At 33.5% G+C, this 17,880-nt stretch overlaps 1 protein-coding gene and 1 long non-coding RNA gene across 3 annotated transcripts in view; one reads left to right on the top strand and one right to left on the bottom strand.

Moving 5' to 3' along the window:
• Positions 1-16,785, bottom strand: part of LOC109539680 — a 30,169-nt gene extending 13,384 nt beyond the window's left edge. Inside the window, exon 1 of one of the 2 annotated variants that reach the window (XM_019907579.2) lies at positions 16,338-16,785. In XM_019907579.2, coding sequence (XP_019763138.1) covers positions 16,338-16,345 — 8 coding nt within the window. In that variant the 5' untranslated portion in view covers positions 16,346-16,785. The remainder of the gene's footprint in view (positions 1-16,337) is intronic. The other variant, XM_019907578.2, reaches the window with a different exon arrangement.
• LOC109539683 overlaps positions 1-17,880 on the top strand; it is an 85,003-nt gene that overhangs the window by 26,283 nt on the left and 40,840 nt on the right. The window lies entirely within an intron of this gene.

The following is a 17,880-nucleotide window of genomic DNA, read 5'->3' as shown; positions in this document are numbered from 1 at the left end:
TAGATAAACCTTTCAAAAATATAATATTTGGTGGTAAATCCAATTTAAAGTTTATTGAGATAAAACGGTATCTGAACATAGTAACAAAAAACATGTAGTTATCACTATACATATACATACATCTAGATTAATGTGCGATTTATCTGTATCTACTATTTAGAATAACTTGGCTTATGGTTTGCAAAGACTGTTGTTAAAATGGATTAATTAATTATTGGTAGTCACACATTATTTTATCGGTGTTTTCTAATAACATGAACAATTTTTTATATCGAAACTATAAACAAAATTAATAAGTACTAGCGGTTTTCATTTTCGTTTCTGGGGTATTTACGGGTTATCTGTAAGGTTGAATTGAAACGTTTCTATTTAATAAAATATTCCGTAAAGAGCATTAATCTAGTCGGTTGGCCTGCATTAAGGTATATAAATCTCCTTTTCAAATCGTTTGGAACTGAAAGAAAGGTTTTTATATAGAATAAGAAAATAGTTTGTTAAAAAATATTTATCAGTATTGACCAGTCTTATCTTCACATTTTATCCTTCGCCAGGACTACTATGTACAGGTAAAATTTATGTGGGTTTTAAAGTATGCAAACAAGTTTAAATGTGTTTTGTATCATTCCAATAAAAATTTGAATCGAAATGGAAAGCAGATACACTTTTGGCACTAGAGTTGTAAATTTTTATATTGCAACAACTCATACCCAGGAAAAGTTTCAAAATGTCGATGTCCTTTAGCAAATAGAAACATTGATAAGAACAAATAATTTTGAATTCGAAATGAGTTTATTCGCGCTTTGAACACATCAATTTGGATGTCTTTTACTAGACACAGTTTAGACTTCCTGTATATACGTATTTAAAATAAATCGAATTCACACTTACCTAAGTGTAAATTGCGCAGTTTTTTTTTTAGTAGCAAATAAGTACTGATAAATTGCGAAATAGAGTTGATATTCCAAATATAGATTTAACCGGACTGAAGACCGTACCCATTGTTCGAGACCTTATCTTGATTCAAAGAGATTAGGAAACATTTAAATGATGTTTTTTTCCAATTTTCAACTACACACTATGGAAGTTTACACATGTTTTTGTCAAATTGCGTCGAGTGGCATGAGAGGGGCATCGCGTGACTGCAGATAATTTTTGGAAGGTCCAAAGTGGGCTATAAAATAATAACATAAAAGACGCCCCGTCGGACCTGTGAATCAACACTAAATTTTGAACATTATTTGCACAACGGGTCACGCTATGGAGATTATTTAAATTTAATAAAGCCGTCCATAAAGAAGCTGTTGAGCTTCGCTGCTGTGATATACCTTTTTTTTTCGATCACATGAAGACAATCAGGGAATGGAAGAGAACGTGTTAAAGCACCTTTTGACAGCCTCTCATCACATGCAACTGCTATTTCATTGGTTAATGAAATGACAACTGCATGTCTTCGAGTAAGGTTCAACCATTCTCGATGCCGTTTTATGGTACCATTATTGCCAACCTATTGACACTTTTATTGCCAATTTATTCATCGATAAAAGCACGTTAACTTAGGCTTATTAAAATTTAACTAACGACCTCTCAACAAATTTATTTCGCAATATCTGTACCCACCAAGTCGATGGGTTACAACTTCATTTTAGGTTTGCACTAGTGTGGATTTATGTGCAGAAATGCATGTTTTTATCTTATCATACGTGTAGAGGGTTTGTCATACAATTGAAGACAAACTTGCATTCAGAAGTTCATCGAACCTGCAGTAAGTGCAAGTCGCAAAACTGCTGGGCTTTGGAAAATTATGATTTCTTCAGACATTGACTAATTGCAATCCTACAGTCTGCTAAATTGCGTGAGAAATCGACACTAATTTAATCAGTTGGTTGGTTGCAAAAAAGGTGATTGATTCCATGTGTGGAGCCTAATTGTTTTAAACAATTAACCAACACCGGGTTTGGTTTGCTAAACGATAAACATCATCCAGTGGCGTAACTGTACAATTATGCCAATTAGTCGGCCCACCGTTGCTATTGTTTAGTGCAAAATGACAGACACGACAACAAATGATATGCGAAACAAATGACATAATTAGACTTCTAGATTTGAACATGGAGATTTTTGAGCTGAATATGCATTAGGCGAGAAAAAATCAAAATACAATACCACCAGAGTGTCGGCTAATTTCACTAATTAGGCATGATAAAATATGATGAAGAAATACGGTGCTAAGCAGCTCTCATCATCATAATTTAACAAGGTTATTTTTTTTTGGTGCGTCTCAGCGAGGATGTATGTCTTTAGATGCAATTTGCAATTATAATTAGCAGTTGGTTAAATAAATTAAATTCGGACGGTATTGTCTATTGAGGTGATGAAAAAAGGCCACAAAAACCTCATAAATATGCATACGACGCATAAAAACGTTTTCCTTTCAATTTAATTGATTTTTTCCAGGCTTTTTTAGAGCGTTGGAGATAAATCACAGAAACTATAAAAAGTTATGAAACCATTAAAAATAGCATATTACCAACTGCAAAAGCTTAGATCAACAATTATTTTGGTTGAATCCTCTTCGATTAAACATACTCACTATATTATAAATCACTTGAAACTTTTTATCCAGTTCGGCGCCGGATTTGCGAAAATTATTCCGTTTTATGTCTTTATTAAATATGGCCAAACCATTATTAAAATTAGGTTAAACAAACAGGCACATAAATTTGGTTACAAAGTCGACAGACAAATTAGACAACTACTTTAAATATTTAACATTCATTTGAATATCAAAAACCAATACTGTTCACTGAATTACGTCAATAAATGGAAATACCATTTGAACGGACAAGCGCAAAGTTCTGATCGCAGCGAAAAGAAATTTTATTATTAATTAACTTGTTTAATGCTGTACGATAAATTATACCGTTTTATCACTTTTCCAAATATAGAAGTGACTTTCAGAAGTAGAATTTCCTTTGAGCTGTATCTGTGCGTTTTACAAGATCTTCAAGGAGCGCCCTCATTTTGAATTAAATTCAGACATAACATGTCGTATTTATCGGCAGAAAATAACTGTTTTATTGGTAGCAACGTGGCATTTGACTAGATGTCTTGCAGGATTCAGTGGTAGAATTTTTCGAAGATGCCTCTTCAAACGTTTCTAATGGAATTGGAGCCTTATTCAATATTCAACACGCAAATGCATCATTGAATAATGTTTCATTATTGAACTTCTATTATCGACCATGAACAAATTGAGTTTGTCCACAGTGTCCCACTTTACGTGCCAGGACACCTGGACACTTCGTACATGTGCCTTGAAATAGCCTTCAATTAATAACAACTGCATACACGAAGTTTTATCAATATTAAGCCTGGGAATATTTTGCGAAGTTATTTTTACGAATCCCAACAAACCGTAATTCGATAAGTAAATATTTTTAATGAAGACATATACAGCTTTTCGATGTGCTAATGAAAATTACAACTAGGTATGTTTATTTGCAGTGGTTATACATATGGTGTGAATGCAATTAAAATTGATATAAAATCAAATCTATTAAGTGTTGTCGGTTGAGATGCCATCAACGTAAATACATGCAATCATTTCGAAAGTGCAAAATATAAAATTTCGAACAAAAGTTCTATTTGGACATGTTTTCCCAGTTTAACGTCCATTTATTTTGCCGATTCCGAATTAAGTTTTCACTGCTCAATTTGCTTGTTTTAAGGTGTTTACATTTTGGAATTTTAAACTGACAAAGTACGTGACTACTTTGGAAACAGTTTCTTCTTTAAGTGTGACTATTATTTAGCCAACTCATATTTATCCTGAAGTTGTTCTATCTTTTTATATTTTTCTTTAAAAGAATCCTCTTTTTCTAATTGAATTCCACATCTTTTTCTGATGTCTTTTTTTAACTTTATTTCTTTGATCCATTCATTATTGGATTTCCTCGATCATCCATTGCTGCCTTTTTTTTGGCTCCTTATCGGAAGGGTTTGTGGAGTCATTTCACTTTTTGTAGCCCATTTGTTCGGACTTTGCTAAATCATCGTAATGGTTTTTGAATATCTTTTCTGAAGTTGTTTCCTCACTTCTTTTAGTTTAATCCCCATTATTGTTGTTAAGAGTTCGGTTGTTCTTATGTCAGATAATAATAGACCTTAATAAAAACGCAGAAGAAAATTTACGTAAAAAAATATTCTTAATGACAACAAAAATTGCAATATAATTATGCTACTAGTGAATTCTCAATACAGATTCCCAGCAGCAAATATGTAAAGTTGCCTATTCCCTCATTAACTCTGATCGCGCTTAGTTACATTAGCTTAAGTGATAATCTTCTTCGTCCATCTTTCTACTGAAATAAGTATCAATATTAAAATTCTGGAGTCGATTTGCTTGCAATCTGGCCGATCTTTAATTGGATTGGCAAAAGACTGAACACGGCTTATCTTAAAACATAAACCGCATGAAATTATGAAGTGGAATAATTATCATTTAACACGAGATGGACATTTTTGAAACGGTAGCGAGATACCGCATAACTCTTTATATTTTCATCACGAACTCTAGTTATTGATGGTATTAAACCTGGTATTATTGGAAAGGATTTCAACCATACGTTTTAAGATGGAAAAACTGTATGAGCAGTTCTCCAAAGTTCTTTTGCTGTTGTTTAAACATTTCAATCTAAGATTTCCTGATATGGGAAGAAAATTAAATTTTGCAGTTCTATCTGTAAAATACGTTAATTAGCACAGAAGTTATAAGAACTTCATTAGTGGAATTTAAAAAGCACTTGTCTATTTAACAGCTAGCGCTAAGAGGCTTCTTGTGTGGCTGGTCGTCGAGCCAAGTGTAGAAATGTTTCCTTCGCGATTACATCTTGACCATTTGTACCTGTTTGTATACATATTTAGAATTTTCCGAACCGTGCCTACAACCGCCACTCTTACTTTTCATCGGTATAAATTTCGACAAATCGACTTTTGATCGAATCCGGAAAATTGCATTCATGGTGGTTTCGTTCGGTTATCAACTCGATACCACCGACTGTGAAATTAATATCCAGCTAGTGAATTTAACGTTTTATAGCTTATAGGAACGTGACAAACACCGAATCGGGTGTTGCTTATTATCGTCGTTTTAACACCATTTACTACGTATTAACATAGGTACATGTTCGGTGTCTTTAACCCTGAAACTGGACTCAAATTTACGTTTACCCGGAAGTACATTGCTGGGCTTCTTCTCCTTTGCTTCTTCCTACATTGCCCATCAATTACGGGTGAAACCACCGTGATTAGCCGAACAGATTAAACAGCTTAACCACAAACATTATTGATAACTGATCAATGGGAACTTGGATTTTGAAAGTATATGAAAATTCAACACATTCAACGTTTGGGCATTGGTATTAACGGTCCCAGTAAACAAAGGTGGAAAGTATCTTTTCGAAGAATTGGAAAGCTCAATGTCAATACACATTATATGATTTCCACTGAATGTAAATCGCCTCTTAACTATGCAAGTTTACTCAACAGAGAACGATTTCCTCGATGCCAGATGTGCATCTGAAAACAGTTGGTGTTCTGCCGACGTATCTCGTTTCTTCTGTTTCATTAATTCATTTGTTTAGAACAAACGAATCTATTTACGCCTTTTAATTCAATTGTTCCGCGTTTCATCAAGTTGCTGAAAGCATTTACATAATTGGATAGTTGTCGCAATGAGAACAGGAATTATGAAGATTAAGTTAGCGTGATCCTTTGCATGTCCAGCTAGGCCTGGTTATAACTAACCATCGATCATTTGCCTTGTTAATTTTAATAGCCTGGTATGCGTTTAAACTAATTTACCATCTTAGGCAGGAACTTTATTCATATTTTCCCAACTTTCTGTTTATATTGCGTTCATTATGCGGGTTTCCACACCATTCGATGAATAATCTACGGCCGTCCTGTATAACAGCGTGGCGCCTGATTCAAAATTCAGCTCGAATTGATCCGAAACATAATATCAAAGTGGTAGTCCATTTGTCAGGCGTAAATGAAAAATTTTCGTGTTAAAAGCCCACAAATATCGGCCCACAATTTGTTCGTTTGATAGCTCTTATTTATCGGCACTATAAAAGTGCTGTGTTAAGGGTGTCTGAACGCCGCAGCACGATATGATGGCTGCTAAACAACATGCAAACCTACACATATTAAAATAGAAATGTTTTTTTGTGTAACTTTGACCATTTTCTCAATAACCCAAAACGGAAACCAAAAATGGAAACATTCCTGCATTCACTTGAAAACACATTAGATGGATTAATACAAATTTGAAACTGGCTCTGGAAAACCCAGATTTTCGGAAAAGCATCTAAATTTAGCTCTATGTAGGAGCTCTCTTCAGAATCGACATTATAGAAAAATACAATAGTTTTCTAGCCAACATGGGTAGTAAATATACTATCAACAAATGAATGTTTGTTAAACTCTTTTGTGTGAAATTGAAGTTTAAATGTTGCAATTTATCTAGCTTAGAAAATTAAATATTTTTAAATCACACTGTTTGTCAGCTTTCCTTATGAGGTTTTTATACACTTTTCGCCCGGTAATAATGTAAAAAATTAACTACAATTTTCATCAGTTAAAAAAAATATCCGGCATTTATTCAAATTCACCCACATCCACTATCCACTAAAATTGTACAAAGAAAGCTGACATTAATAATGAACAATCAGCCGTAAAATTTCTAGAGCAACTTCCATTATTTACGAAACTAAATTGCATAATTTTTAGATGTAAAACCTTTAAATAAGTAACCCACTCTCGTTCGACCATCCTTAATTAAACAAATCCGTCCAGTCTGTCGCATGAGCTTTATTATTTATTTTTGTTAATATTTCCCATGTAACATTTAAGGTGTTTAATTTTTATTTACTAAACGCCTAGCTGGAAATCTATTCGACGTTTTGCATAATCTTTAATATTTATTATTTTTAAACGTTTACAAATGGTTAATTAAGGGAACTGAAAGACGCTCATTTGAATAACATATCGCTTATTGATTCGAATTTATTTAGCTAGTTTCAACGTGCTTTATGTACGCTGTAATAGATCGTTTCGTTTATGTTCGTGAATTTGCTTGACAACTCGAATTGTTTAATATTAATAACTGCTATTATTAAAAGCCAACATGTAATTAATATTTTTTAAATCGCAGAACTATCTATTAAACGGGGAAAACCTGATATCTTGCAACAAAAGGTTTTTTTGCAAAACTTCACTTACATTTTTCATTAATTCAATGACAAAACGATTAACTGAATTTTTGTTTGAACCCATAAAATATACAGGGCGCGTCTATCAGCAGCAATACATTTTAACGAAATTTGCAAAATGCTTACATAATATTAATTTTTTGAAGTTTAAATACCCTTAAAGGCCACGTGTTCGTTTTATGCAGCTTTCTACCCCAGATGATTTCGATGATTTTCATTTATTGTGCGCGATCGTATCATTAAAAAAACACTAACACACCCAATACCGACATGTGCGCGTATCTATTGTGAGACTTTTCCCCCTTGTAAAAAAATCTCTTTGCCCTTTTGTATGCATAAATTATAAGGGATTAAAAAGGGTTGTGTCATGAAATAGACGAATAATTCTCCTAGGTGATTTCAGGGCTATAATTGGTTTAGGTCATGACATGGTTTCGTAAAATCAATGCAGACTCAATTTGGAACTTGGGGTTGCCTAAAATATATGTTCGAATTGTGCTTTCTAAAACTTAGTCAAAAGCTAGCTGCCAAGTAAACCGTACAAAAAAAACTAATTTTTACAGACCAATTCCCAATTAGGCAAGTCCAGAAATTGTCGTAAATATAAATTTTATTAAACACGGTAAAACGGAGAACATTAAGAGGAATCGGCATATAAATTGCTGTCATGTAAATATGAAGGCGATTATGTAAAACACAACCAAATATTAAAACAATTCATATGACATTATGTTGCATACTTTGTAGTCTCCAATGTTATTAGTTATTTATATAAAATATCGTTATAACGAATTTAATGATGGTCCAGGCTAATTTATAAAACGCCTTTTTGACTGCCAAATATTTATCTTATTAGAGATGTGTTTTGAAACCGAGCACGTTAACGTTAACTTTAACGCTTTTCCGTTTTGTGGGCAGCAATAAAAGTTTGCCTGATTGAGAATAAACCTGTTTGGAAACATGAGGAAAACAAGCAGTAAAACACATCCGAAAGTTTGCCTGCAAGACGTCTCTAATGAAACAAAGTATTTAGCGGTAAAGTAGACACGAATAATTAATTTTATTAGGAATGTAAATGTCTAATAAAAATGTCAAATAATGTTTGAAATATACGACGGGGAGTCGGCGCAACCAAAACGTGTAACCTTAATTGATATTTCCCAAAATTGGGCAGCTATTGGCTGGTGCGTCTTTCGGATTATACATTTTCAACACTTGATGTGAATACAGTTGGTTAGGGTTTGATTTTTTCAACAATGTTTTAGGCAAATTGGGCACCTACGTAATTTCACAATGTAAGAATGTCTTGGATTCAAGAAACTCAATTTTCATTGAAAAACTGCTTCACAAGTATCTGTCTAACTCTGTGTGTTCAGCACAATTTTAATTCTTTCTCAGTGAACTTGGGCCTTTTTTTGCCATGCACTTTAAACCTGTAATAAAACTCTGAGTGTTACAGTTCGGTTACATTTACAATGACTGATGTATTGGAATTCTAAATTTATTACACTTCCCTGTTTGGCTCATTTATATAATTCCAATTTTATCGAAGTTCCACCAATAAATCAATAACAATAGTAAGAAGGGATACACCTAGCAATATGTGCAATAAATTTCGTTATCTTGCAACAATAAGTTGTAACGCCTCTCCGTATACATACATTACCTGGGATTAAATACGACCTTAATTTCCTTATCCATATCGATATTTAAATAAATAATGATGACTTTGTAAATCATGCGGATTAGAACGATTTTAGGTGTAATCTTTTAAACATGCGCAAAACTATTTGTCGCTATACAGTATGAGGACAGTAGAACTGGATATGGTTGGTACGGGCGGTGAGAAATGAGAAACACTTGAGTATCTGGCGTTTCTAAGAATATTGGCGGGATAAAGACAGGAATTTCATTGTATGACTTAAAAGCGTAAACATACTTTTGTACTTAGAAAAAGGCACACAAAAGGCAATATTTGATACGGCATAACTTCAATGGCATATTCCACTCAGTCAAGGGAATAAATCACAGGCAATACAATAGTGCAAGTGCGATTGCATTTTCATTAGCCGTTTTCCTGCATTGTTCAGTGGCATTTCATTATTTTAGCACCTTATATGTTTGCTGTTGAGTCTGGCCCTGGTTTTTCCACTCCAAATTGAGTTTACGCTCCGGCAAGGAGGTCAAGAAACGTGAATAAAAACAATTATGAAACTGCAAAGTTTTACTTTCATGTTGAATCACAGTGGGTGCATTAGAATCAAAAGGTTAGTCGGTCAATTAAAGTATCTCCTCTTGACGAGCTTGGGTTCAAGTGGTACCTACTTGAATGTTACGTCCTTTTTATGTTGGCATCTTTAGCAATTTGGGTTTTCCAAATGATAATTTTTTTCCTTTGCTGAATAGATAACGCCGACTGGTTCGATAACTGATCGAAAGCGATAACTGAGGTTTCCAGAGAAAAACACCACTTTTTTAAATTCCATTACATTAGCGGAGATAGTGAGAGATTGAATTGTTTTCAAAAAAGTACTAAATTAGATTAAACTCTGTAACTACAAACATCGCGATTAAATTGTTTACATTTATAAAAAATGCAAAATGAGTCACCCTCGACGTGTATTTGTCATTTTGCTTATTTTGCTTCATCGACAAAAAAAGATCAATTAGTAAACCGCTCTGTGGTTTTCTATTTAGACCACCAAATTAGTGATTAAACATGTTTTCTTGCAAACGCAAATTACTAATCCGCACCGCCTGATAAAGAAGCCAAATTAGAACCAAACCGAATCCGGAAATGTATTCTGACATTACCAGTTCCATTTGGATATTTGTTTCATTACGGTTTGCGGTCGGGTAACTGAATCATAGTGGCTGAATTCCTACATTCTGAGTGTCAATTTCCGCACTTAGCTTTTGCAACTATAAGGGCAAGCTCTACTGAAAAATTGAGCTTGAAAAAATCCACATGCGAACTGTTCCAAAGTCCAGCTTTAGAAAGTTCTTTGAATATTTAGAATCGAATCCAAAATTATTCACGGATATTTTCTGGTCCTGGGAAAACAGTCACTGAAGTGCAAAAGTCGAGTCGTGATCAAACGAGTAGTTCAAAATAACGGGGAATTTTTAAGTGTATGCTTCTAAAAAGCAGGGTGAATATTATTTGACTCATTCCATGCGTAGTTTCGACATTTTAAAAGATAGGAAATATGCAAGTTGATCACAAATTGAATCGAAAAATTGCCACCCTATATAAAATGATCAGCCAGTTGGAAGTCATCGACTACAGTTGGTTCACGTTTATCTTAGAAAGTTCTCACCGTTAACAAACCGATGATCCAACAGGGCATTTTTTCCGCACAACTTTCCACCGGGGTTTTGCGCAATTCGATAAAGGAAATCCATTTTTTTCAGTAAATATTTACCTAAATATAGAGGGAATATGGAGTCATCGACCTCTTAAACTACTAAAACGTAAGTACGAACGTATTTGACGTGCACTAATCAAATATTGTCGTTTTGAGAGTAACATACGAATGTCAATATTAACGTATCATACCTGTGAATGTTTGCGGATGCATTTTATAATGTTTGTCGATATATCTGGACAAGTTTTGATTTTTATTCTTGTACTGGCAGCTTTGCAATGAAGACCTGAGTAATAGTAAAGAGTAAGCAGCCTGAAAACGTTATGAAAATAGGTTTTTTTTTAAAGAAAACTGGAATATGTTATTGATTTTCTGTTGGATGTGCGTTCATGAGTATCTAACAATAGCCAATAGCAAATAACCGGTAGAATGCAACATGCCAGATAAAGTCCCGATAAGACTTTAACGAAACTTCAGAGTCGAATTTCCCATGCGTGGCGCCTAGTGTATATAATATTTTACATGGGGAGACAAGTGCATGTACATAAATGCAGTGAAATATACCCACTATAAATATGTAGCAATGTGTAAGCAATGCGACATCCTTTTATGGGTAGTTACCTGGAATATTTTCTTTACGATATGATTGTGGTGAGATGGGGTCAATAATTTTGAAATTGTTGCTTGGTAGATGTCTGGAAAACGATCTTACTGAAGACCAAACATCAAGTTCCACACAAAGTGCAATCAAATCAGGTTCAATTTAATAAGTTTGAGCTATCAAATTTCTTAATTGCACTTATTTACACAGACTACGCAGGCAACAGACGTAAATGAAAATCATTAATTTTCCATAATTACTCCCAAGAACAAATCCTTCTAATAAAATCGAACCAAACCGAAAGCAATTTAGTTATCGCCAAGACGTAATTAACGTCATATTAATTAGCCTACGTAATTAGAGGCATAAAATTAATTGAATGGATCGATATGTTATTAAATAAATATCGAGATTGTGTAGACAAATTGTATCATTATAGCGGCATTAATTGGTGTGTCATAATGGTACCCTTCGCGCCTTGCTTGAAACGCTATGATAATTTTTAAAGCTGACCCATTTTCTTTATCGAACCTTTTCCACGTTGTTGTTGGTCTCTTCAAAGTGACCCAAAAATGTCAACGAAAAATATGAATACGTTCTTATGTGAGAAGAGGCATTCTACTCTCAAGTGGCCTAATGTTTGCTCAGGTTATCTCCTAGCCTAGACTAGTGCGTACACAAAAGAAAATGAGTAAAAAAGCCTGTGTGATATAATATATTGTTAACACTAATGCTGAAATTGTCGAAATTGAAATCTAGCAGATCAATTGATCAAGAGAATATGAAACTGGAGCAGTGATGTAGGGGTTTGATCGATTTTACAGTTGGGAAAAAAAGAATACAAATTCAAAATGATTAATTATCACAAAAATAAATCTTATCGAAATCAGCTAAGTAAACCAACGTAACAGTCACGTACCGACTTTGGACCCTGATAGAAAATATTTGTACTTTTATTTTGCAATTTACAGTACCGGATGTCCGTATGATCAGAATGATGTCGGAACATTTTTTGACTTTGAACAAAATCTGACCTAATTTTCACAAAGAACATTTTTTTGTTTGTTTGTTTGTTTCCTCGGCTATTAATTTTTTTAAGCGATATATTTTTCGTAATATGGAAAAACTGTAATGGTGGATTTTAAAGAAACTTGATGTTGATTTTCTCCCAAACCAATGAAAGAAACTGTCCCTCTTGTAAAAGCTGGTCGCTTGCTGTTGATAATGTTGAAGTGATTCGATGGACGTTGCTTCCTCAATATCACTTACTTAAGATCAAATCGACACGTTTCCATTAAGAGTTTTACAGTTTTATTAACATCCATCGTAACTTTCTTTCGAAAAATGTTTAAATGAAATTTGGATCAGATCGTCTGCATTGAGTCAAAGTATTATCATCATATTATTTTGAGTCTGCATTATTTTTGCTGAAGACTAATCATGCAGGCATTTTTTCAATAGTGTCACAATGAAGTGAAGAAATTTTAAGAATAACATTCGAAGCTCTAAGCAAATAGACAATGAAGGTTTGGAATTAAAATTTTCATTATTTCTCGAATCAATTTCCTCATTGAAATTATCTACGTCTCCCATTTCGAACTAGCGCAAACACGATTTTTTCAGTCCCGTCCACTTTTCTTCACAATTGGGACTTCAGCTGATTGGTTCAATATCTCCAGGGTCATCTTGAAAAACTCGGTCGAATTTTCAAACTGTATGAGATAAAGTCCGTATTGATGTACAGCAAGGATATTATTTCGATTGTTGTTACATAAAACATAAACATGGTGGGCACGTGATTTGTTTAATCCTTCTGTTTTCAAAAGAATGTCAAATAATTAATAAGATAAGAAATTATCTGAATGAGATTATGTATCGGGTTATAGTAAACATACTAAAATTCGAGCGAAAAACTTATTAAATTTAAGCTCGTAGTTTAAGCTGAGAAAATCGAAGGTTTTGGGAAATACCATATTTGATTAATAATTTAAAAGTTTACGACAGACTAATTAGAGAGTAAAAGTCTGTGAAAAATCACAATTTACAAATCCATGGATCCCAGATTATTTCAATCACATTGTCCAAAAACTCCTAGCAAATCCAGTAAATTACAAGAGTGCGGCTTTCGCGATCATTGCTTGAAACTGGTGAGTTTTTCGGGCGCTTAGGCCGTCGTTGAACAAAATTTTTCTTTCAGAGGTGGTTTGTTCAGTGAAACTTTTTATATTTCAGTTTAATTACAATTCTACTAGTGTGTCCATATAGGCCTTAGCCAAAATAGAGTCAGGAAAGAATTGGGTGCTTGAAAATATGTAAAAAAATGATAGACTTATGTTTAAGAACATTGGAGAAGAGCCGTTTTTTTACCAAAGCTATTGTAATAAATTCGAGCATTATATGACATAAACCTGCCCAAAACTACCTTAATTCCCTACAACACTATTAGAGCCATTCTTCATTGTAAATCTCCGTTAGATCAAAATAAAAGATAAGTTTAATTAACTCCAGGTTAAAATGTCCCTTAAAGCTTCCCGCTGATAGTGGAATTACCATAAAATTCCATTTATATAAATGCATTTGATGTAGCGCCAAAGAAGCTAAGTTATGCAAGAGCCACCCTGTGAATTTTCGAGGGAAATATTTTGAATTTCTAATGAATTGAAGCCCTGTGGCGTTTTAATCGATCTCGGCTACCTTTAAATGGTTTTCGGAATGGGGTGGATTTGAATTGTGACGCGATCACACCATGAATATTCATACGTCTAATTATTTGCGTTGATAATTCCATAATTCATTTAAAACAGAAATTAATGGGACCAGTCTAATGCCGAATTCTCAAATTTTCTGGTGTGAAATTAATTTAAAAAAACTCAAAGGTCGTGATCTGATGATATTTTTGTTATAATCTAGGTATGAAATAATTTTGTAATTTTAGACCTGACTGATTAGGAAATTGGGATTTATTTCGGCCATAGAAGATTGATAGACATTAAAAAAGACCGCGTTATAAATCAACCCGAATATGTTCTTACTACCTGATTCCGAAAATTTACAGGATTTTAAATTTCTCAAAAAAGTGAAACTGACAACGTACGCTCATCGGCAAGATAAGATTGCAAAACAATTGTTTTCAATGTTTTTGCCACATTTGTAATGCGCAAATTACTCATTCAGTTACTTAGTTTCAATTAATTCATCGCCTGCCCGACACAAAGCTTGAATGTTTTGAAAATCAATGTTTATGTTTGCTTTTATTGATATCGTTTGCATGTATTGGTACAAACATCAAATATTGGTCTTGGCATTAAAATATAACAAATGTTGCCAAAACTTGCAAATAGTGCTCGAACTGAACTGTGTCAACTATTTAAAGTGTTAAAAAAATGAAGGCTGAAGTCTATTCAGCTTTTATTAGATGATCAAGATAGGACAGATGGACCAATATTGACACGATTTGGTGCAACTCTTTAGGGAAATTATGAAACTGTGAAGGTTTGCCATTGATTAATGTCTGTTGATTTAAGGTGTGTAATATTACTTCGGTTTCTTCAATATTTGCTTCCTAATTAATTTTAAAAAGTAGTTCGACTAGTTTTGTGTGGAGAGAGTCGAAAGGAAATGTTTTCTTTGATTTTCCGGATTTTATTCCATTTATGATTGGGTCTGATAAGAAATACTAGACAATATGTAATCAACAATTGGAACAAAGCTGTGAGGATGAAATTATTTTAAAGGAAATAGTTCAGGAAGACGCAAAAAATTGGCGGATTTTGCTTTTTGAGGAAATGATCGCATACTTACAAATTTTCTGTTGCAAACCGGAGAAAACAACACAGTGTTTGCGTTCTTACAGACAAGAAGATCTAGAAGAATCATTTAAACACGTGTGTACGGTATGTACATTTTTGAGGCAATATTATGTGTTTTTAAGAGTATATATTTACACGATAACAACGTTAACCAGTTAACCCGCACGGGAAACATTTTGTATCCAACACACAGACTAACACTGTCTGAAACGAGTCCGTACTATATGGGTATAAAATTATTTAATAAACTAGAAAACAACAATAAAAAAGTAAGAATTGAAAAAATTGTTTAAGAATAAATTAAAACAGATGTTAATTGAGTTAGAGCCTTATAGTATTAGAGACTATTTAAATATGTAACAACAGTACCTTTTAGTATAATATGTCCTTTGTCAATTGTTTTTTAACGCCATTTCATTTTGTATTCTTTATACATGTGCATGTATCAGAACGTAATTTGAAATAAAAAAATAAATTAAAAGAAAACACAGATTTTCGAAACTTTTTAATTAATTGGCAAGAACTAACGTGAAATTGCATTTTGCAGCATTTTTATGAACCATTATCATGTACAGGTGCTATGGGTTTTCGATTGGTTCTGGTGAAAATTATTTTCTTCAACTTCCCACACTAATAGTCCCTGGCCTGGCTCAGTTTGAGTTTAATATTAACTTGTCCGGAATAATTAGAAAGCTGTGCTTTTCTCCAAGCTTTCCTCTTGATGCCTTACAAGTGAATTATTATGGTCATTTTTCCTCAGAGATATTTAAAAAATTGAAACCTAATTTTATATATATTATATTTTCAAAGTATTTTTTACTATTTTACCAATTTAAAAAAAAAGTAATTGAATTTTTTAATTTGTTTATTTAGATTTTAAATAGTCTAATAGTTCGTGTGTATTGAAAGTATAGATAATAAGCACCTCTCTTCAACAAAATAAATATGATTTTATAAAGAATCAGAAAATGTCAGAAAAAAATTTTCGGCAAAAAATTTGAGAATTTGCCGAAACACGCATTCACGCATTTTCATTCTATTTAATGTGTTTTCAAATGAAAAGTTTTGACCCTATTTTCACTGGTTCAACAAAAATAGATTTTTTCAATTTGATTTTCGAAAAGCGTTTGCAATTTATTTAAATATTGATAGCAAAAAATTATGAAATTTAATTTTTATTAAATGAAAACACGTTCGGGAGATACAAGTAATTTATGAATGACATAAATAATTGGGGAAAAATTCCGTTAGAAAATCTTATCTCAGAATTGTGATAAGTACTTACTTACACATAGGTCGGTTGCATACAGAGCGTTATAACTGAGCAATGCCTTGGAGAGCATCACTCACACCAAAGCACATCCTAATTGGAACACTAAAAGCACTGAGTGACCACACAGCATCTATCCAAACACTGGTGTACAACACACAAACAGTGGCCCGGTTTGCGGTTCAGTTTTTACTGAAAAACACTTCTGAGCGGCAGAAAAGTCTTCGGTACTGTCGCGTGAAGAACATTCCTCAGAGAAGGATATAGAGTCCTGATCCTCGAAAAGGATAACTGAATCGTCCTGAGCGCAAAACGATCCGCGATTGCGTCCGGAGCTGCTTCGAACGTAGTCGAACAGTGAATGATTGCGGAGCGTGCAATCTGTGAATACTTCCATCCAAGGTAGAGGTGGAATTGCGTTTAAACGTCTGTATAAGTGAGTGTGAATACTGTGAATCCTTACGTATTCGATTATCCTTTGGTTTTATAGTTTGGACACAGCCTGGAAAAGGATTGGCTCCTTTTTACGAAGCGCTTGATCTGCGGCGCCGGTACTTGTGACATTACGATTGATCGATTGTTTTAAGTATATTTCGCTCATCATCGTCTCAGTCCTTTTATTTCAACATTTCGCCTGTATTATACCTCAACTTCCGGTCTAGTTCAACTACAACCACCTAATCACCTTTGCTGGCTTTCGGTATATTTATAGATCTACCCAAGGCTTTTGACTGCTTGGACAAGAATAATCATCAAATCGCTTGGGGCGACAGACAAATTAAGCAATTGCTTTGAATCGGTTTTTAAGAGAGAATTTCTTTTTTTGTAGATAGGAAGAGCGAGTTTTCGAGAGTAAAACACGGAAGCTTATACAAGATTGATAGATAGATAAGGGCATTGTTAACTAGAACACTTTTATGTGTTTTATACGTTCATCCTAAAATACTACCTTGTATTCAGAACAAAGTGTTATTTTCCAACCAGAAAACATTTCTCTTGACTATTTGAATCAGCTATCTACACTTGATTGATTAAATTCGTTTTTAGTTTTATTTAAGAAAATGAGGCTCAACGGGCTTTTCTTTTAAAATAATATCTCGAAGATTGGGACTTTGTTCTGTTCACTTTTTTGTATAATATGCCGATGATACTAATGTGATTGCTCGAACTATAATCGTATGCCCCTATAGTAAAAGAAGCAGAATGGTTTACACTGAATTAATTAATACTCAAAATTAATGAAGCTAACGTAGAATTTTTTACAAACCCGCTCACCTGTAAATTGAGAATAATAAATTATCAATTATCGAAAATGTCGAATTATTGGATATTTATACAAATGAATATCTTAGCTGGTTGGTTCATATTAATCATCCGATGAAATAGTTAAGCTTCATTTGTTGAGGTATTAGAATAATCGGGAGATATTTGAATGAGAGTTCTAGTACTTCGCAAGCTTTTAGTCGTTTGCTCAATATGGCCTGATTATGAGATTAAGAGATGTTATTTATTATTTTATACAAACTTCTTTTTGGGTATTTCGCCTCAAAAATGTTTG

This window comes from Dendroctonus ponderosae, unplaced genomic scaffold (genome assembly GCF_020466585.1).
Source record: "Dendroctonus ponderosae isolate FM_Combo_2020 unplaced genomic scaffold, Dpon_F_20191213v2 Dpon_F_20191213_7, whole genome shotgun sequence".
Lineage (NCBI taxonomy): Eukaryota > Metazoa > Arthropoda > Insecta > Coleoptera > Curculionidae > Dendroctonus > Dendroctonus ponderosae.
This window is presented reverse-complemented; position numbering and strand designations above follow the sequence as displayed.